General features: G+C 40.4%; 1 protein-coding gene across 6 annotated transcripts in view; it reads left to right on the forward strand.

Moving 5' to 3' along the window:
• Nucleotides 1-22,110, forward strand: part of ELAVL2 (ELAV like RNA binding protein 2) — a gene marked incomplete at both ends in the record, with an annotated part of 49,991 nt that extends 27,881 nt beyond the window's left edge. For 2 of the 6 annotated variants that reach the window (XM_082784110.1, XM_082784107.1), the window contains 4 exons: nt 14,746-14,899; nt 17,549-17,774; nt 21,278-21,316; nt 21,780-22,110. In XM_082784110.1, coding sequence (XP_082640236.1) covers nt 14,746-14,899; nt 17,549-17,774; nt 21,278-21,316; nt 21,780-22,110 — 750 coding nt within the window. The remainder of the gene's footprint in view (nt 1-14,745; nt 14,900-17,548; nt 17,775-21,277; nt 21,317-21,779) is intronic. The other 4 variants (XM_082784111.1, XM_082784108.1, XM_082784106.1 and 1 more) reach the window with 3 other exon arrangements.
• Between the last annotated feature and the right edge of the window lie 215 nt (nt 22,111-22,325).

The following is a 22,325-nucleotide window of genomic DNA, read 5'->3' on the forward strand; positions in this document are numbered from 1 at the left end:
CTGGCATGAAAATGGATGTGTTAGAAGGGGCAGGAAGTACTCCATGGGGCTGAAGGAAGACTGAAAATTGGTCAAGAGCTGAGCTCCAAGCAGTAAGAAAAATCAACTAAAATTAAACTGTTTGTTAATACTGGGACACCAATACCACATCTGTCTTCTACCTTCCCAGTGCTATGGAAAGTCCTTTAAGTAGAATACAACTTTTCTGCATGTGTCCAATGTGTTAAAATTTCCAAATATGGAGATCTGTCTGTGCTTTTTAAAAAATCAAAATACTTGATTTCTCCATAAGAGTGCTGCCGTTATTGTAAAATACAGATGTACTTCAGAAATTGTGGAAGCCTTGTGAAAAATTGATTGACCTCTAGTAATAAGCTAGTGACTTTTGACATTAAATACCAACTCTAGATATCTTACCCATGCAGTTAGTTTTTTTTCCTGAAAGGTTTTGTAGATTCAGATCTTCCATAAAAGCAGTAACAATGTCAATGGATATGTGGTTGTTTGCATTTCTGCAAGGTGTTTGTGAAATGAGTAATGCAGATGTTCTGGCCAGTGTTTGTCCTCAGCAGTTCACTGAACACAAATACGGAGAACTTGAAGTTCACATTTTTCCTTCCGAGAGCAAAAGTTGTGAACAGATTCACTTCAGTTTCAGGAACAGAAGAATTTGGGTCCCACCTTTTTTTTTAGATTTTGTTAGTGATTCTGATCACCCACGTGCCTGGTGACAGGATGTGGGGGAACGGGCTAAAGTTGTGCCAGGGTGTTTTAGGTTGGATATTAGGAAGAACTTCATTACTGAGAGGGTTGTGAGGCATTGGAACAGGCTGCCCAGGGAAGTGGTTGAGTCACCATCCCTGGAGGTCTTTAAAAGACATTTAGATGTTGAACTTAGCGATATGGTTTAGTGGAGGACTTGTTAGTGTTAGGTCAGAGGTTGGACTTGATGGTCTAGAGGTCTCTTCCAACCTAGACAATTCTGTCTGTGAAGAATACTCCCTCTCAACTCTCCCACAACCATTGTGTAACAGCATTAGAAATGTGAGTTACGTTCTGTAAAAGCCATGCTGTTCCATACTTCATATGACAAGACTACCCAGGATAATATCCAGCCCTCCACAAGAACATAGTCATAGAATGGTATGGGTTGGAAGGGACCTCAAGGATCACCCAGTTCCAACCCCCCCAATGCCATGGGGTGGGATGCCACCCAATAGATCGGGTTGTTCAGGGCCTCATCTAACCTGGCCTTGAATACCTCCAGGGATGGGGCATCCACAGCTTCTCTGGGCAGCCTGTGCCAGTTCCTCACCACCCCCTGAGTCAAGAAAGAACATAGGAAGAACAAAGCAAAGTATGTAGGGAGGTCTTTGAGGACTAACAGAAAGTTGGAAAAGTGTGAAAATGTCTTTTCTCCAAATGTGAAGAGCAGAGTTTGGAGTCTAAGTCTCCTCTTATTTGTTGTCTTTTCTTTGTACTTATATTCAAAGTTTTAAGTGATTCCTCTCTTTAAAGATACTGATATAATTATGACTACAGGTTTTAAATCTTCCGCACTACAGTCCCTCTAAAGGCAAAGCTGTCAGCAGAATTGTGGTTCTGTGATTATAGTGCATAATTCTCATCTTATTGTTGAAAGACATCAGTGAATTTAATTACCTTCTCGTATAGTAGTATGATAAACTTCTCGTAGTACAGCATTTTACCTGCATTACCTTAAGCACTTCTGAGAAAACCTCCGATTCTGTTTTTGTCCTTAACAGGATTTCAGTTTTTAATTGCTAATTTACATATGCTATTGCATGTGTCATTTGGTGAACAGAAGCAATTTGGATCTCCTGTAGCCACTTCAGACCAAGTCTTCTGAAAGCCTGTTCCTGGTGCTCCTTTGTGGTAGGCATAGAAGCAGTTTACTAGGTCTTCAAAAGTATGTTGTACTTAACCAGTTAAATCCTAAGGAGTACTCCTGGTCCTCGTCCTCTCTATAAAGACTGGTGTTAAGTAAAAACAGCACAGCACAGGGGCTGAGGCTGCCAATTGGAGACAAGGTGCGGTGTCAGGTTGAAGCTGACTTTGTTCATGTATTGAACTCTGAATTTTAACACTGTTCCCCATCCACTCTAAAATAAATGTATTTGGAATTGCATGTGGATTACAAAACGAAAATTGTAGTAGAATGAGTTTAAGGGCTGTCATACCCAAGGTATCATACCTGTCCTTTCTGATCTTAACATTTAAAGCAAACACTTTTTGTCTTCATCAGTGATTACAGAAGGAATCTAAAAAGCAAAACCACTTTACCCTTTGCAAGGTCAGCCTTTGTGGGCAGTTAATGTAAAATGCTTTGAGCCATCCTCGCAGAACATGGTAACCATTGTTCAGAGGTTTGCTTTGGCTTGGTTTTTCATCCTTTCTCTCACACTGCCTCTCCAAGAGCACAAATGCAGCTTTTGCTTAAGCTGACCGTATTCTGAATAGTGTGCTACATTCATGTACCAAGCTCCTTCTCTAAACAAGGTCAAAGACTACTTCTGACTGCTTTTTTCTGTAATGTTTGAAAGTCCCCATCTGGTCCTGTGGTATACTACTAGGAGTGTGTGATCCTAGCCAGGATCTGGAGGAAAAAAAAATAGGTCATGAAAAATCTCTGGAGTTTTTGTTGGGACTTCCAGTGCATATTCCTAATTTGTTGTTGACGTTTCCAAGGATTATTTTTTTTTCAGAGAGCTGGTATAACCATAGAAGAATATAAGATACCAGAACAGTGCAACGCTTAAATGCAACATCAGCTTGATGTGCCCTTGCTTGCTGAGTCATGTATTTATCACTCTTGCATGAAGCAAATTTCAGATACCTTTGAAATCACTGTTTGCAGAAAATTCTTTTATAAATTGGAAGACTTTTTCTACAAGCCATGTTCCTCCTGAGAATTGTGGAACAGAAAATTATTTTTTTTGGTAGCTACTGAAAGTCAGAATAGGCCTCCTGATCTAACTGAAGCATTTCTACTACTCAAAGAAACCTTGTGTTGCTTGTAAATGGCTGTAATAGTCGCAGTGAACTGTAGTTGCCAGTTTTTTTCTGGTGATGTAAGAGAACAAAGTATAAATCATTTTGGAGCAGGCTTATTTGTTTATTTACACAGAGAAGGACCCATGAAATCTCATAAGGACACTGTGCTGCTCTTTCAAATGAAATTTGGTTCTCTTGGATAAGTGTTACCCCAAGGCTGTGAGACTGAGCAATGAACAAGAATGAAGGCATCTTGAATGAAAAAGAGCTGGGAGGTCTGAATTAGTGTTAGGTGGGATGGAGCCCCTTAGAGCTCCTCTTGAAACAGTAGCTCTTACAGGCATGTTGTTGCTCTGTGTATTGAATTTGATACAATTATTGATTAGTAGGGGTGAAAAGAAGGCAGGCTGCGTTCTATTCAAAGACTCCGTGCTTAATGTCTGGTTTTCTGGTGACAGAAAAGAGTTGGTGACTCACCTGACATAAGACCGAGGGCTGGTCTTAACCATGTCAACATGATGGCTCAGATGCTGTACACGGTCTCTTCACCATATGAAAAATGATCTTGTTTTCACAAGGAGGTGTTTCTGTACTTCAATTCAAGATACTCTTGGGAATAGTACTGGGAAGAAGTGCTTCCTAGACTAGAGAATCCCATCCAAGATGCTTCACAAGGGATTGATTCTGGTTTCTGATTGATTCTGATTCCTCAGTCTGGTTGTCTTTGTCTCATTGCTTGCTGTCTTAAGCCTTCACAGTCTTCTCATCCGAGTGACACCTGCTCATGGTCTTGAGTTCCTTGTAAAACTTGATTCTCTGTGCTGAACTTGCTGTTGCATCTGCTTTAATAATTAAATTATGCTTCATTTTGAAGAAATCAAAAAGGAGGAAAAGTGCATTAAAATGTCCAGCTGGGATTTAGAGCCAGAATTGAAACCCGATTTTTCCTTAGATCTCATGCTGATCCAAAATTTCATGCTGATCCAAATAATCTCTGTTGCTAGCCTTGTTTTGCAGTGGTGCTCTGACAGGTCTGCTTGGGCAGCAGGGTGAAGCAGGGTCTGCTGAGCGTGGGCTGTGCTGCAGGAGAGCAGTGCAAGGAGCTGCGGTGGTTTTGCTGACTGACAGGAATCAAACACAGAATCTCATGATATGGTCAAAGAGGAATTAGAGTACAAAACCCGCGTTTCCCGTGAGCACCAGTGATCACTATAACATCAGTGGCATTCCTCTTTTTGGTAAGAAATTTGAAAACTGATGTAGCCTCAGATGCTGGGGACCTCATATCTAGTGTTCATACACTGCGTTAACATACCCAGGAGCGAAGATCATAAATACATAAAGGTGGAGGATTTCCAGTGAGAAGTTACTTACAAATTGATGCAAGAGACTCCATCCCCCCACCTAGAACCATGTTGAGTTTGCATTTGTGAGTCTTAAGTTCAGTGTGGTTTTGGTTCAGACTTCAGAAAGTGTTGTCTTGATAAAATAATTCCAATTTGAAAGAAGAAATTTATAAAAATAAAGGTGGGACTTTGTTGGCTTTGTCATACTTGTGCAAACTACTCTGCCTGTCAGTAACCACTGTGAACAGCTTATTAGGCCTGCTTGGGAAGAAAATGGAGCTGCAGCACTGTTCTGGCTGGACTGTTAATTCAGATGTGCAAAGATGTATAGTGGCTGATATGATCACTGTGCTGTGATATCCTGAGAGAATCACTAACTTTGCAGTTCAGTGTTTATGATGTGCCAGATGACTGTGAAGCGTAGCTCCCTCCAACCATGATCCCTCAGCAGTTACCTCTTTGTGGCTGGTTGTGGTTCCAGTTTGTCTTGTTTTCTGGAGGAGCAGACCATTGCTTGGTCCATTTGTACTCTCTGCTGAGCTGGCAGGGAATGGATATGAATGTCTATAGCTGGACAGTCTTCATGAGGTGTGGACTAAAATCTCAACTTCTTCTGATTGTAGTACTGAAAGGCTGTTACTTCTGTGCCTGTTTTTTTTTTCAAAGACATCCATTACAGGGCAGGCTGTAAAAGCACAGCTAGTATTAGATATGATCCTTTTTATTAATTTACACAGATGAATTTGAATTTAGAAGTATGTTCTCATACTTCCTGAGAGTTGTCTAAGTGGCCTAAGTCTACTGTCTCCACTTTGCTTTGCTCACACAAATGCTGGTGCAAGCTTGCACTAGTGACTTAAATTCAGTGTTTAAGTAGGCAGTCCTGTGTATATTGGGAAAACTGGCCTTCAACTTCTGTTTGGAATGGAACTGTTTTTCATTTGAGCAGAGACAAAGTAAACTTGAATATATAGCAATGTGCTCTCCCGTTTCAGACAACCTTTTACTGGCTAGTGACAGCTGAGACGAGGCTCAGCCTCTGCTTTGTGCTTCAGCATTTTATTGGGAATCAAGAAGAAGAGTTTTTGAGTCGTGATATCTCATACTAATTTAAGTGAAGGTTAAGAACACAATGGTCTGAGAATGCTGTTGTAACAGAAATAGTTCCTTGTCTTTATTGCACTTGCCAAGAGGGCTTATATTTGTAATGTATTCCTTTTCCCAATATACATCTGTCTGGTTTGCAGGAGTGGTTAACCTATGTTTGTCTGCACAAACTTTGTGTAGTCTTTCTGGATTTTTTTCTTCTGAAACAAGCTGTCCTGGTTTCAGTTAGGACAGAGTTAATTTTCTTCCTAGTAGCTGGTAGGGTGCTATGTTTTGGCTTAGGGTGAGAAGAGTGCTGATAACACCCCGATGTTTTAATTGTTGCAGAGCAGTGCTTACACCAAGCCAAGGACGTCTCAGCTTCTTGCTCTGTCCTGCCAACGGGCAGGCTGGGGGTGCAGTAAGAGCTGGGAGGGGACAGACCCAGGACAGCTGACCCAAACTGGCTAAAGTGGTATTCCATCCCATCTGATGTCATGCTGAACAATATATAGGGGTGGCTAGCTGGGGTGAGGGGGCCAGACTGCTCGGGGTTAAGCTGGGCATCAGTCAGCGGGTGGTGAGCAATTGCATTGTGCATCACTTGTTTTGTACACATTATTAGTAGTGGTACTACTATCATCATTATTGGTATTACTGTTATTGCCATTATTATTGCCATTATTATTTTCCTGTCTTAATAAACTGTCTTCATCTCAACTCACAGGCTTCACTTTCCCATTTCTCTTCCCCATCCCAGAGAGGGCAGAGGGGGAGAGTGAGCAAACAGCTGTGTGATGTTTAGCTGCCAGCTGGGTTAAACCACAACACAAGGTTTTTAAAAGAAATGGATACCATCTATAAGACAGTGTTGATAGTTTACACTGGAAGTTGTTGAATGTAAACACCTACAGAAGTATTTTGATATTTAAAGATATCAGATATAAAAACTATAAAAAGAATACCTAAAGCAGAGTGTTTTAGAATATAATATCAGTTTTTCCTAAAGTTCTTGCAGGCAATAAAAACAAACCCTTGCTTGTTCTCTATACTATTTAAGAGGCTATATATTAGAAGTAGAGTAAGGTGTCTAACAGTAGCAGCAGATGGTAAGAAACGGATTTCATTTTTAGGGACTGAGTCTTTCTTCTCTTTGGCAACTAATTTAACCTGCTAGCTTTCATGGCTTTAAGTTGAAAATCAATTCGTCTTGATACTGAAAGATGAAATATTAAAACAGTGAAAATACCTCAAATTTTTAATGTAATGTTTACATTTCTATAAATAAGTCTTTCCTACTAGCAGTAATGGAAAATTCCAGTAAAACTCTTTTTAAGTGGTTGTCTACAGAGCAGCTATGTTCACTGTTACGCAGTGTGTGTCGTCATTAAATATTTAAAGCCAGGCTTTCCGGCTGCTTCTTGACTCACATTGTGTTCAATAGTTCTGACACTGCATAACCTTCGTGTTTATTAATTAAGTATTCACCTGTTGAAGTAGCTGTGGAAGTAATATCTAAGCACAGCTGTTAATTTAGTGCGTATGTATATTGCATGACAAGAATGAAAATAGAATGATCAGCAAGTAACTACTGAGCTAGCTAGCAAACTGCCAGGTAGTGAGATGAATCTGGAGACTCTCTGCTTGAAATCTTACGAGTGAAATAGTTGGACTTTGATATCAATAATGAGTAGAAACATATCACAGAATCACAGAATCACAGAATTTTCTAGGTTGGAAGAGACCTCAAGGTCATCGAGTCCAACCTCCAACCTAACGCTAACAGCCCTCCACTAAACCATATCCCTAAGCTCTACATCTAAACGTCTTTTGAAGACTTCCAGGGATGGTGACTCCACCACTTCCCTGGGCAGCCTGTTCCAGTGCCTCACAACCCTCTCAGTAAAGAAGTTCTTCCTAACATCTAGCCTAAAACTCCCCTGGCTCAACTTAAACCCATTCCCCCTCGTCCTGTCACCAGGCACGTGGGAGAACAGACCAACCCCCACCTCGCTACAGCCTCCCTTGAGGTACCTAAAAAGAGCGATAAGGTCGCCCCTGAGCCTCCTCTTCTCCAGGCTGAACAAGCCCAGCTCCCTCAGCCGCTCCTCGTAGGACTTGTTCTCCAGGCCCCTCACCAGCTTCGTCGCCCTTCTCTGCACCCGCTCAAGCACCTCCATGTCCTTCTTGTAGCGAGGGGCCCAAAACTGAACACAGTACTCAAGGTGCGGCCTCACCAGAGCCGAGTACAGGGGGACGATCACCTCCCTAGCCCTGCTGGTCACGCTGTTCCTAATACAAGCCAGGATGCCGTTGGCCCTCCTGGCCACCTGAGCACACTGCTGGCTCATATTCAGCCGACTGTCCTCCCAGGTCCTTCTCTGCCTGGCAGCTTTCTAACCATTCCTCTCCCAGCCTGTAGCTCTGCTTGGGGTTATTGCGCCCCAGGTGCAGGACCCGGCACTTGGCCTTGTTGAACTTCATGCAGTTGACCTCAGCCCATCGGTGCAGCCTATCCAGATCCTCCTGCAGAGCTTTCCTACCCTCAAGCAGATCGACACACGCACCTAACTTGGTGTCATCTGCGAACTTACTGAGGGTGCACTCGATGCCCTCGTCCAGATCATCGATGAAGATATCTCATGCTCCATGTAAGTTTCTTTTTCATGGGAGTTAATTTTCTTATGTTTTGTGGCATCCTTGTTTTTCTCTAATGATGCTGGCTTGCAGTAATCTCAGATCACTGGTAATGGTTTGCCAGAGTTAAATTTCGTTTACACTGGGTTTTTGAAGTTGTTTCTTTCAGTTTCCTACCTGGTCAGAACTTGAGGTGCCTAGCAAGACATCTAGAGGTGGTGTTTGGATCTTAACCCTGATGTATTAATTTCTGTTTGTGTGTTACTGCTGTAACTGATCTGCACAGATGCCAGCAAGCATCAGTCAGAAGACAGGAGTACTCTCTGAGATACTTTCCACAGAGAGAAATCTGTGATTGTTGTATGTTCTTAGACGTGGAATACCTGTAGTACTATTTACTGGTTAGAGTTTACTGCTTTCATTTGCTTGCTTTCTTCAAGTGTTCAGTACAGGCCTTGACTGCTACGTCTGACTGTTCAGGTAGCATTTACCAGCAAGGACATGGGCAATAGACATCAATGGATCACAAGTCACCATGAAGGAGTGCATATTTACGAGATGAAAGGAAAAGTGATAGGTGCTTTGCAGATACTGTTTTATATTTTGACATACACTGGCTCTGTAGTGTAAGGTAAACTTGCAATAAGCTGGGAAATGTTTTCCTGTGGATTTTTCCTTTCTGGGGGCGTGCAGGGGGGTGTCAGTAAGTTTATCCTTGATGTGACAGCATGTGCCCAGCAGTCTGAATTTCCTTTTTGAAGACAGTGTCTCTATTTTGAATTCCTCTAGGTAGGAATAGGAGAAAAATGTCTACATCACTGAGTTTATACAAAAAAAAAAACACACTGTTACAGATTTGTAATTTTCACTTGATTCAAACTGCTTCCAGCCTCTGGGTTGAAGTCCATTTAAGACTTATTTTAAAGTTTATGTATTGTTGCAGAATCACAGAATGGCTGAGGTTGGAGGTACCTCTGAAGATCACTAATCAGCCTCGTGCTCAGAGCAGAGTCACCTCAAGTAGGTTACCCAGGACTGTGAGTCTCCATCCCTGGGGATGTTCATAACCCAACTGGACAACCAGCATCTTCTGATGCTTGAACACCTTGAGCATAAAAACATTTTCTTACAGAATGAAATCTATATGGTCTTTCCAAGTAGTTTGCTGTATCAGTATTTGTGTCCATTGCTTCTTTTCGTGTCATTTGATACCACAGGGAAGAGTCTGGCTCCATCTTTACTACCCTCATTAGGAATTTAGGGATAAGATCCTACTGAGCTGCCTTCTCTCCAGACTGAGCAATCCCAGCTCTCTCAGCCTCCCCTTGCATCAGAGATGTACTGGTCCTTTAATCACCTTTGTGGCCCTTTGTTGGGCTCACCAGTATGTAAGTATCTCTTGTGGTACAGTCTGCCGCTCTGGACTCCTGCACCAGAGTTATGTCAGCCCTACGTTGAGGAGAAGGGTCGCATCCCTTGAAGTGCTGATAATAATGGTTCTCCTAACACAGCCCTGGATGCTGTTGGCCATCTTTGTCACAAGGGTGCATTTTGTTGGCTTGTGGTCAGAATGCTATCCACCAGGACTGTAGAGCCCTCTGCAGAGCTGCTTTTCAGCCAGTTGGCTTCTGGTATGTACTAGAGCACGGGGTATTCCTGCCCAGGGGGAGGACTTGACTTTTCCCGTTTTTGAACTTCAGGATGTTCTCAAGTCTGGTTGAGGTCGCTCCGGGTGGCAGCACAACCCTCTGGCATATCAGCCACTCATCCCATTTTGTGTCATCTGCTGAACTGCTGAAGGTACACTCTGCCTGGTCACCTGGGTTACTAATGAAGATCCTTCCCACATTGATGGAGTCCAATGACTATCCTACAGCTGAATTTCATGACAGTGATCACAACCTACAGAACCTGGCAATTTAGCCAGTTTTTAGCCTCCCTCACTGTCTACTTGTTTTGTTTTCTAGTACATGTTTAAGTGTTATTAATGTGTGTTTTGCCTATAAGTATGATAGGGGAGAGTGTCAAAGGTCTTACTAAAGTTGGGATGAATGTTGGTCATCTCCCCTTTTCCACCATGGCAATAATGTCATTTGTCTAACCAACTGAGTAGCCTTGTCATGATTGCCCCTCTATAAATCCACGCTGACTATTTCCAGTCACCTCTTTTTGTTCAGGTATCTGGAATAGATTTCCATGATTAGTTACTCCATTGCCTTCAAGGAACTGAGGTGAGGCTTACTGGCCTGTAGTTTGCCAGAGAGCAAGAGTTCCTTGCTCTTGAAGGTGGGTGATGAATCCGTTCTCCTAGTCCTTGGAATTGGAAACCTTCCATGTTCCCCGTGACCTTTCAAGGATAACCAAGTTGTGCTGCAGTGACATCCACCAGCTCCTTCAGCATTTGTGGGTGCAAACTCTCAGGCTCCCTGGACTTACCTGTCTGGTGTAAATCTTCTTCAGTGTTATGTTTTGCTGAGGATAAGTCTTCATTGTTCCAGACTCTCCACTGGGCGTGCTTTGCCTGAAGACCTGTTTTGCTATTAAAGACTGAGGTGAGGCAGGCATTGAGCGCTCTGTCCTCTATGTCTCCGGTCAGCAATTCTCATTTCTGCTTACCTTGTTTTATTCTATTTAATGTGTTGTATCAAAATGTCTTTGGCTGTTAGCGGTAGGCAGCTGGATGGAAAGTCCACCTACTGCTTCAGGTTGCTTAGAAAATGGAGCTGTTTAATCTATCAACAGCTGTAGAACTGAGCCTAGGTAGTCTGGTTTGAGTCTGGGAAAACAGCAGCACCCTAAAGTATGTCCTAGGGGGGTTCAGTAGGCCTTTCAGTGTCTTCTATTCATACTTCTGTCCTGTCTGAAAGCAGCTTACAAGGCTTATGTTCTGCAACCTCCGTTCTGCAAGCTTAAAAGCATGCATACTTAGAAAACTGACTGGTGATTGCACAGTTTTCTTCTTAAATGTAACGATAAGTCACTTTTACTTATTTCTCTAGTTGATGCTCACTCCCAGGAGTTCCAACTTCTCCCCAGAGTGCTTGAACAAATGCATACAAAAAGGAAAACTTGTCTGGCAGCTTAAGTCAGACTAGATAGAACAGTTTTTTTTGGCATATCTCAGCTGCAGAGAGAATGAAAAACTGGCAGATAAAGCTGTTCCAGTGATTCATGCAGCTATGTATTTTTTTTTCTCATGTAGTTTATTTAAAACTAGAACTAGTCCTTCCCTACTTCCATTGGCATCAAATTCTATATTGTTAACAGTTCTTTGTGTTCAGTTACCAAACAGACTTTGTTGCAAGGTACTCCTATCATGTCTGATAGTGCTAAATTTTGGGGGGTAGAAGGGTTGATTTTGTAAACTGACATGAACTCAGCTGGTCAGAACTACTTGTTTATGTTAAGTGGGGATTTTATTGTGTCTAGGCCTGTACCCTGTCTGTCTCCATTCTCTGGCCTTGGGTCTCCTTAAGATATTCCCACCAAGTGTGGCATGGGGCTTTTTCTTACAGAAGCTCGTAGCCAGCATCAGCAATCCTTCATTCCTTAGTTGCTGTATTTTTCTGCCTCTTGAGTAGCCAGCATGCTGTGTTCCCTCCTTCGTCTGAATGCAGGAAAGCTTCATTCTGTCAGTTTTCCTGCCTTCAGTTTACCTTACTGACTGTGTACCAGGAAATATCATAAGCATACACTTCTGCTTGCAGAAAAGTAGGAAAAACTCAAGATCTAAAACCTGTTTCTTAAATACAGCTGTATGAAGCGTGAAGGCTGAATATACAGAGTAAAAAAGAAGAATTCAGTGTTAAACACAATTACTGGGCAAGTACTGGGCTTTGGCTGCACAGCCATATGAAGGTAGCAGATTTACCACTTCAAAAAGAAAATTTTTTTACCAAATTCGTGTTTATATACTTTTGCACAGAACTGGCAGTTGGGCATCTCACCCAGCTGTCAGAAAATCTGCCATACAGCTGGTTAGTGAAGTCTTATTCCTATTCTGTTTCTCTGCATTGCAATACCTTGCTTTCCTCTCATCTTAATTTTTGTAGTTCCACCCGTTGTACTTGACTTTTCAAATACTCATCAGAAGAAAGTGTGTGGTTGATTATGCGAAAACAGCACAAGGAAATAACAGTAGGATGTCCCCACTTCTTTTCATGAAAGAACTAATGTTGCTGATGAGACCTGAACTGGATTATTGAATCTGCTCTAGCAAGGTTTAGCAAATCAATTGTTTGCCTCTCTGGAAGGGCCTGTTAAGGAAGGTCGTGTTAAACCTCTCACTGGTCTTATGAAAAACACTTCTGCCACACAGTAATGTGATTCACACAGGAATGTGGTTACTCTCTTCTTAATATTTGTCTGACCTCTCATCCAAGTTATGAGATTGCATCATTGCTGTAATTTACAGGGAAGTGCTGCATGCTATGTGGATAAAGAGCTTGTGTGATGCATAATCAGCTTTTTCTACAATTGTGATAATTAGAGGTCTATGGCAGGTTACCAGCACTTTTGTCTTGAACACTTCTGTTTATCTGACTCTACGTAGTAGTTCATATTATGTTCCAGGAATATTCCTATACTGACTTTTAGCAGAATATTTACCACTTAAGTTTTTAGATGGCAAAACCTGAGTCAAAATCAGAAACTTTAATCTATCAGTTTCTAGCTAGCCTACAAAAGGAACTATTACTTTTTCTTTATAGTGTACCTGAAAAAAAAAAAAGAAAGATACTTTTTGAAGGAAAAGCTGACTAGAAAATAACCCTTGTCAGTGCGTATTAGAGGATGATAGAGGAGCTTTGTGTGATGTGGAAAGCTGAGTCAAAGATTAGTCCAAAGTGACACAGCAGCTTCTTGCTATGACCAGATGTCAGGAATCTTTTGACAGTATTTGGTAGTGTTTTTATTGTTTAACACTTTGCATCAGGGACACTGAATCTGTTTTTGCTGAAGAAGGGACTGTGGCTTGCTATCTGACATCTTGATGGTGGTAATTTTTATCAGCTCTTCTGTGGACAGTTTCCTGGTACGTGTTCCTGAAAATAGTTATTTAAAAAAATTAAAAACAAAAGAGGGGACAGCATATAGAGGAAAGAGGACTTCACTTGAGTGGACTCGGAGCCAGTGGAGAATTTTTTGTTATAATTAAACTTGCACACTCCATAAAATAAATACATAAAGCAAATTAGGAGAAAGGACTGTGTTTATTTCCAGCTGCCTGTGTTGACACAAGTGTTTAATTCTTACGTGTCTCATGTTAAAGAGCAAGGTGCTGCTGCTCACGGGGTCTTGTCTTGAGTGTCTTAAGTTGGACGGCTACGAGTGTCCAAGGTGAGCCCCATGCAGCCAGCTTACCTTGCCCAAAGCGTCTGTGTAGAAGGCTGAATGATAAAAGCAACGTTCAGAGTATTGCTTGTTTAGTCACTGAGATGCTCTATCTCAGTTGCTGTTTGTTTTGCTTTCATGGGAGTCTTACAGTTCACTGGTAAGTACTGAACTGAGACAGAGGGAGGATTTGAAAACAAATGCCAAGGGATTAGGCAGAAGATAGGTTTACAGAGTTAAGTTCTGGCTGACTAGAAGCAGCTGATCCTATGCTGTAGAGGGGAAAGAGGTTAAATCTGACTACTACTCGAGTCTCAAATCTGACTTCTCCTAGAGTCTCCTTTGACTGTACTTTTGTGCTGTGAAAACACCAAATAAAGTACTTGGGTCCATCCTGTTCCACAAGCATGGATGTCCAATTCCAGTCTTTTCTGTAACAAAGATAAGTCTTGTGCAGACTTCAGTGAGGGGTACCGAACTCCTCAACTCTGTGGCATGTATTTAAGGATTAAATAATCTAATAGATAATCTTATAAAGTACTTGACTGGCGCTTTGAGGCAGCAGGCAAAAATTCCAGCCCAAAAGGACCTGGGAGCTTCACTGGCACTTGGCATCACTTCTCTGTTGCTGAAGTTGGTGATCTGCTGAATAGTCCAAGCATGTAGAATAACCTGAGTTGGAAAGGACACGCACAGGGATCGTTGAGTCCAACTGCTTGCTCCACACAGCCAAATTAAACCGTATGTCTGAGTTGTAGCTCTGCGCCCAAGCCTTCTGCCACACATTCTTAGGGCTATAAATAAAGTAGTGGAGTTTCTCTTGTTCTTGTGAGTGACTGTCGTTTGACAGCGAGCTCAATACATTTACAGTGGGCACAGTTAGCACTTAAATACCTTCAAACCTCTGAAAGTGCTTTGGACTGCCTTTATGACCTAGGTATCAAAACAATCTACATACTGTGTATTTTTTGTTTTAATGGTAATTAAAAGGAAAACTTTTTGTTAAATCTTAAATCTTTCTGTAATCTTAAAATAAATGAAAAAGAACACTTCTCCACCAAGACTTGTATATACCTAGCTTTTCTACCTTATTTATAAATAGTGCTTGAAGTTCAGATTTATATCTGAGTTCAAGTAGTCAAATTCTATGTGATCAGTATTGCATTCCTTTGGTAGTGTTACAGCAGTCATCACCAAAAGCCACTTAACTCTTACTGCAAGGTAACTTTTGGCTGACCTTAACAAATCACACTGTCCTGATATACTGTAGTGTTCTATCTCAAGTGTTTTAGAACTGTTTCAATTTCTAGCTGCTTTATGTTCTTTCAAGGTTTCCTATGCGCGACCAAGTTCAGCTTCTATCAGAGATGCAAATTTGTATGTCAGTGGACTTCCCAAAACAATGACCCAGAAGGAACTGGAGCAGCTCTTTTCCCAATACGGACGCATTATTACTTCACGTATTCTAGTTGACCAAGTTACTGGTAAGTATGCAGCTTTGTGTTTGTGCTCGTGCTCTTGTTCTTGGACTGGCAGTTTGAAAAATATACTGCCTTTTAGTACAATAGTCTTGTCTCTAGAATATATGAAAGGTGTACGTGGGCCAGAAAATGCAGTTTTCTGCTAGAATTGTTCATAAATATGCATGGACAAAAATAGATTGGAGTGAACTGAGCCACCTTGAGTCATTTCCACCCTGAAGGTGCAGGTTTGAAGCCTGTTTCATGGCTTGTAATAAATTTACAGCTGCTATAATCTTCCTTTCCAAGCTGCTGTGTGAAAATAGTCCCCATGCTCTTTAAGAAATGCTATTAAGCACTTCTATAAAAAAAAAAAAAAAAAAAGAAATGCGCAGCTGGTTCTCTGCTAGGATTACAAAAGACCTGGACTAGTAATTGCTGTTAAGACTGTTTTCAAGGTTGCCTCATTAACTTTAGGTACACTGAAGAAAACGAACTTTGAGTTCTTCAGAAGCAGATGAATTCTGTCCTTAGCAGTGTCTTAAAGAATCATAGAATCATTCAGGTTGGAAAAGACCTTTAAGATCATCAAATCCAACCAGCAGCCTAACACTACCAAGTCCACCATTAAATCATGTCCCTTAAGCTCTGCATACACATCTCCTAAATACCTTTGGGGATGACAACTCTACCACTTCTCAGGGCAGCCTGTACCAGTGCCTAACCAGAAGTAAGATCTAGTAAGTTAGTTGTATTTTTACAGTATGTTTAAATTAGTATAAACTAGTAAATTGGTGTCAATGACACTCTGGGGTTGCTCTTCAGACCAAACGTGTTTTTGCAGTGCATTCATCCTGGCTCAAATGGCTGATGTTGAGGATCTTTAGCTCTGCCTCACCTGCTTCCAGTGGGTTTGTTTCAAAAATAAGCAATAAAATTAAGTGCCTAGGATATCACATAAGTATTGAGTTATTTAGTGTACTAAGCAGAACACGGAGGAGGGCTCTCAGAATTCACATCTCAGAAAAAAACACAAACACACCAACAAACTTGCTGGGGGAGGAAGGGGACAATTCCTTAACTCATAATTATTCTCTGAATAAGTTAGTTTAGATGTCTTTTTATAGTTGCACCTTTTCAAAGTATGTCGTTGTGGTTGACAAACAGCTTTCAGCCACAGGAAGTCATAAAGTTTTCAAATGACCTTATTTTGTATGTGTTACACATATATCGTCTGACACTTGGCTGAACTGCAGTTGACTGCACATGCACTTCTTTGCAATTGTGTTTTAACAGAAATCTCAATATTGACATGGTGTGTGTGGAGAGGCAGGGACAGAAAAGTTAAATGCCAAATAGTGATTTGCAGAAGAAGCATATTTGCTGGACAAATTTTCACTCTTCGTTTGACAAATATTTGCAGTATGCTTTTGATATTAATGCACAGAAAGGGTGGGATTTTACATGGTCCAAATAAGTAAATTTAAACTTATAAAAGTGTGTACTGTAGTTCTAAGCATTCAAATCCTAATATCAGCACACTAGTTCTTTAGCATAGATTGTTGTTCAGGTTTAAGCTTTTCTCCAAGTTGCTAAGAAGGTGGAAGAAAGACTCAAAAGAGTATGAATAATAAGGTTGTGACAAAAACTGACAGATGAAAAATGCAAAGTTGAGGCTGTGACACTTGTCTCTAAAGCTTTCTTACACTTGCTCATTGTCACTTTGATTTAAATTGTCATTGTTTATGAACAGAGTATATTTCTTGTCATTAATGTCTTTCTAAAGTGAGGATAAGCTTCTCACTTTGCTGATTATGAAGGGAAATGTTAGAGGCCTCTGAATGGATTCAGGAATGTTATAATAAAGCATACAACTAATTAGTGTTAGCCCTAGAACCTTTACTGGTAATTGGTGTAAGTATTAACACCCCAGTATGTTCATATTCAAGCCACGGTATACGGCTTTGAGTTGTAACATTCCTAAGACCTTCCATAAATACTTGATGATCTCCTTGCATGTTGTCTTTGACTTGCCTGTATGTAGGAAGAATCTATGACCCAAAAAAACGGTTTCCTTCAGAAACATCCCCTACAAAAGTACGTGGTGATATACTGAAACTGAATCTTCACTTACAGAAATAAACATGGCCTATTAAAACCAGGCTGTAACCTACATTACTGCAACCTAAAACCCACATAGGTCTTAGTGTTATAGTATATATGTTCCAAAGTGAACTTTTACGGGGTGCTGCAGCAGAGCATAAACATTCCTTGCTGTTAGGGAGAAGACTAAGCCATTTACAAAACCTCTGTAAATATAGCTACTGTGGAGTAGCATTAACTAAACAGAGATTACCGTGCAGGTTGTTCTGGGTTCACCTCCTCCATACATCCAAAATCAGTTTTGGGTCATCTCTTTGGCTCCTGATGTTTAAGTTGCCATGTCATTGTTTTTCACTCAACCTTCCAAGCTCTTTCTAACCAGCGTATCTTACATAACTTCAAAAAATAAATTAAAATCCCCAAAAACTTAGCGAAGTCTTCTGTCAGCAAAAGATCAGTTCTAGTAAGCTCACAATTTAGCATTTGTAGCAGCTGGTGAAAGAATCGAATATTAAAGTCAAATGTGCCATAACATCTGGATTTATTATATGCTTCCTTCAACCTATGCAGGGGTGTCAAGGGGTGTGGGATTTATCCGGTTTGACAAGCGAATTGAAGCAGAAGAAGCTATCAAAGGCTTGAATGGCCAGAAACCTCCAGGTGCCACCGAGCCCATCACTGTAAAGTTTGCTAACAATCCAAGCCAAAAAAATAACCAGGCCATCCTTTCTCAGCTGTACCATTCTCCAAACAGAAGGTATCCGGCACCTCTAGCTCAGCAGGCTCAACGTTTTCGGTAAGTCAAATTCTTGTATGTAACAGAGGTGCTGGCAGCCACATATTTCCATGGGTCTGTCTGTTGGTTTCCTGCACTCTTTTCCTTCTGTGCACTATGAAGGAAACCCATGAAAATGTTAAATTTCTGTAGCTATGTTCCAAAAACACAGCTAAAAGTGAAAATGCATTCCAACCTATTGAGAACTGAAAAACACCTAAAAAGCACCTAATAAACTCACTTAAATCAGGATGACACTTTTTATTCTATATAGTCACTAAAAAAAATAAATCACTTTTAAAGGTTATTTTTATTTTTTTTATTGATTAACATGGAAGTTGACTCAGCTAGTGTTGACCGAGGCAATTCAATTTATCCCTTAGCAATATGTCATGCTACTGCAATCCTCTTCTTCACCCTCTGGTGTGTTTCTTCCCCGTTCTGGCTTTCAGGTTTTGTCCTAGTTTTAATCATGCATACTACTGACCTTATTCCCAGCTTCTGTAATGACTGTTACTCAGAGATCTTCTGCATGTGTATATTTGTGAATGTATGTTCTCCTCATGCTGAAACTACAGACGTGCAGTTTCCAGTTCCTACAGTTCCAGTATCAAAAAGAACAGTTGGTGAGAACAGAGTGAAACAAATACTGTATTATTTATATTTGTGAGTGACCCTTTTTTTTCCTGCTATTTTCATATAACCTCTACACCTGGTTTATGTGATTAGAATTTGCTAAGTATTACTCAAACACTTGCTTTTTTATTTTTCAAGAACCAAATCAGCTTGCAGTTTAAGAGAATGCATCAAGCTTCAGAAGCTCTGCTTTGGCCACCCTTCTTTTAGGTAAAATGTTCAGAGTTCATAGATAGCATTTCTGGCAGGATTTGTGAATTCTTTCCTTCAACTTTTCAGCCTTATGTACTGCAAGTGTCTAACACAAGTGAAGGTCAGCACTAGAGAAGGCTTTCTGCCCTCAAGGAAGGGATACCCAATTTTATTCAGTATTCATTGAATTTGTGTACTGCTCCTTAGGGAATAAAAGGGTTAGTTGAAACAGCCTGCTATATATTGAACAAAAGTAGGCTTGTCCTTGCTCCACAAGCAGAGCACATGAGCAGAAGTTAGACTTCAAGGATGGACTGTGGTGCGTTGAAATAAGATCGTGAGGGAGCTGTTGTACAACAGCAATGTTGTTACAACATCCGACGTTCTGGCAAGCCTGGCCTGCTAACTCCATGAGTTCTTCTGAGTGCATTTGTTCCCAGGCACAAAGCTGTGTTCAGTATTACTGATACCAGTTTCTCTAGCACCTGTATTTAAATGATACTCTGGGTATACCCATTATGACTTGTAAAATTTAAACAAATGTTTTTTCCTGTGGATAGGACCTGAAGTTCTTTGCAGTTTTGTAATTTCTGTAGAATACCCATGTCCTGCAACATGAGACATAAAAAAAAAAAAAGTTTCAATTGTGATTTTTCTTTATTAGAAAGTGCATTTTTATAAATGTCAGTTTAAATTTCACTGGAAAGTTCTCGGTGAGATATTAAGTGTAAAGCGGTACCTGAAAGCCATAAAGAGATGTGATCTTGTTCCACTTAAAAGTATAATGGTAACAGAAAGTATCAAGTCTGCAGTGAATAGGTGGGTGAGTAAAATCTCTCACTTGAGTTGATGGGGAAGGTAGGAAAGGCTGAGTTGGCTGACTGGTCAAAAGGGTAAACTGATGTAGCAGACACTTGAATTTTTTTTGAAAGACCATCGGGCTTCTGTTCATTAGAAGACAGCTTTGCCAAGTTCTACAGTTTCATAACTGTAAGTGGAAATCTGCCTGTATTTTAGGGTTTTGCTTAGGTGTTGTTGTTGCAGTATTTCAGCTCAGCTGCTGACAATCCAGCTCAGATTGCTGGGATGCTTTAGGTCTTTAATGTCTTTCACATGCCAAAAAAAAAAAAATCCCAACTGTTGAAATTTCAGATGTTAACAGGATTGATTATTTTCCATGGTTGCTCTGTGTCAGTTAACAGTTGGTGGAGGCCTGAAAACACAGAGGTGGCATAAACCTAATAATGAAGAACAATTGGATCACTCTAATGATTTTTTTTACTAACAAAAATCTTGAACTGAACTTTCAAAAGCAGCTGTCTATAACTGTTCTGTATCTGTAGGTCATGTAACTTAAAGCATCCTTAAAAATTAATTGCCTAGTGAACACCTCTGTCCTTCTTGAATCTTTTAAGTCATCCAGGTAAATGATGAAAACTCATATGTTGACCCCATTATTATATGAAGTCCTCAGCCTGTTCTACTGTAAAGAATTTGTATTTGGTGTTTTTTCTGGAATTCTTCACCTCCCTCTCACACCCCACATCGTCAGAGTAGAGCTCTGTAATCTAATCACACTAAGTCTATTGATAGTAGGCAGACATTTTTTTCATTTCCTCCTTTCTGCTCTTTAAGGTGTTCAGTGGCTTGCTGTCCTGTTAAAATCCTGTTCACTGCAAAGTCAAAATTCTATATAGTTTATGACCTTTACTTAGCTGCAGGCAAGACCAAATCTTTTTTTTTTGTGCCCAAGCACTGTTACACTATTAGAGCAGTTAAATTTGGATTCTGTATACTAGTAATGGTTATTAAATCCTATAGCTCATTACTGAAGAAAAATGACAACCAAGTACGAATCTGTAAGGTAGCTGTAAGCTAAAAACTGAATCCTTTAAATCTTTATTCCCTAAGCTCATATTTTGTGAAATCATGAAGATAACCTTTAAGCATGAGACTTCCTCTTCATATGTCCGAGCTTTACTAGGAAGACACCAGAGCTGCTTTAGGGAAGAAATTTTCTTGGAGAAGCACTTTCAACTTATTACTGAAGTTGCTTAATAGGATTGGTAGGCATTGTATGTTCTTAGGTATTGGCTAAGTAACTCCAAGAGCATTTAGAGGTGGGACTGCATACTACAGATCAGCAGCCTGGGAGAAAGGGAAGGAAGAAATACATGGAGAAAACTTATAACATGAAATGTATCAATATTCTAAAAAAAATTCTTTCAAAAAAGAGTAAGAAAATGTAGGGGAAAAAATGGCAATACCTGTTTTAATATTTTTTTTTACTGCTCGAAAACTCTGTGTTGGTCTGGGTGTTCATGTCAGCATACTGTGAAGTAAAGTCTCAGTAAAGCCTTCGTCTAACAAGTTTATAATTTCAAAGATTTCACTCAAGTGGTCACTGACTACAACTTGATGCTGACAGTATTGTTTGACTTAGTGCACCACTACCACAAGTTTAGCCTTTCTGAACTTAACTACTTGTGGTTGTGGGTACTACACAGGAACATCTGTTTAGTGTTACATTGGCTGTTTCATGTGTAACAAGGTCTTCCAGCTCTTGTAGTTCAGGTACTCAAGCTTTGCATAAGGTTCTCTAGAATACAGTTTAAGGGGCTGGTGGAAACCAAGTGTTCTTAAGATAAAAGACTAGAAAAGTCTGAAGACTGAACACTTTGCTAAATGTTTTGCAGGCTGGACAATCTGCTCAACATGGCTTATGGTGTAAAGAGGTAAAGAACCATTCAGTTCACAGTAACCAGATTATTAAGAGAAAATATTTTGGCTACCATTACATTGTCAGTAAGACATTTTCACATGTTGAGACTTCAGCTGAAGTTGCTCATTTCAGTGCATTGTGCATGAAAGACAAACTCAGTAGCAGTTTCATGGAATTCCCATTTCAAACGACTTAATCCTCACTGGCTTTCTAGCATGCTTTTCTTACGTTCTTCTGTTTATTATTTCATTTCAGTCAGATTTAACTCTGTTCCCACAATTGTGCCTTGTACTGCATATAGAATTTCTGCAGCTGAAAAAAAAAAACACTTTGCAGTATTACCTTATTCATCTGGCTGAAATGTCCATGCCCACTGTCAAAAGCCCTCTATCGCTTTCTCTGTTTGAAACTTCTTTGCTGGGATTCTCTGAACAGCTGCTTTATGCTTGTTTCTTTTGTTTTCCACCATTATTCAGTAGGTTTCCTCCCATGACCATTGATGGAATGACCAGTTTGGCTGGAATTAATATCCCTGGACACGCAGGAACTGGATGGTGCATTTTTGTGTACAATTTGGCCCCTGATGCTGATGAGAGTATCCTCTGGCAAATGTTTGGACCCTTTGGAGCAGTAACCAATGTGAAGGTCATTCGTGACTTTAACACAAACAAGTGCAAAGGGTTTGGATTTGTGACTATGACAAACTATGATGAGGCAGCTATGGCAATAGCCAGCCTGAATGGATACCGCCTTGGGGACAGAGTATTGCAGGTCTCCTTTAAAACAAACAAAACGCACAAAGCCTAACAAGTTATTCTCAGTGCATTAATATACGAAATCTATACAACAAAGGCAATTTACAAGAAGCTTTATGCATTAGTAAATGCCTTTGTTGTATGCCAGTGTGGAAATGGGGATAAAATGACTACTTAGCATCCTAAGAATATGTGAGATTTTTTATTGCTAATATTTGAATTAGAACTTCTTAAATACCTTTTGTGTTTGAATATTGACAAGAGGTA

The sequence above is a fragment of the Aythya marila genome (genome assembly GCF_965140915.1).
Source record: "Aythya marila genome assembly, chromosome: Z".
In the NCBI taxonomy this organism is placed as follows: Eukaryota; Metazoa; Chordata; class Aves; order Anseriformes; family Anatidae; genus Aythya; species Aythya marila.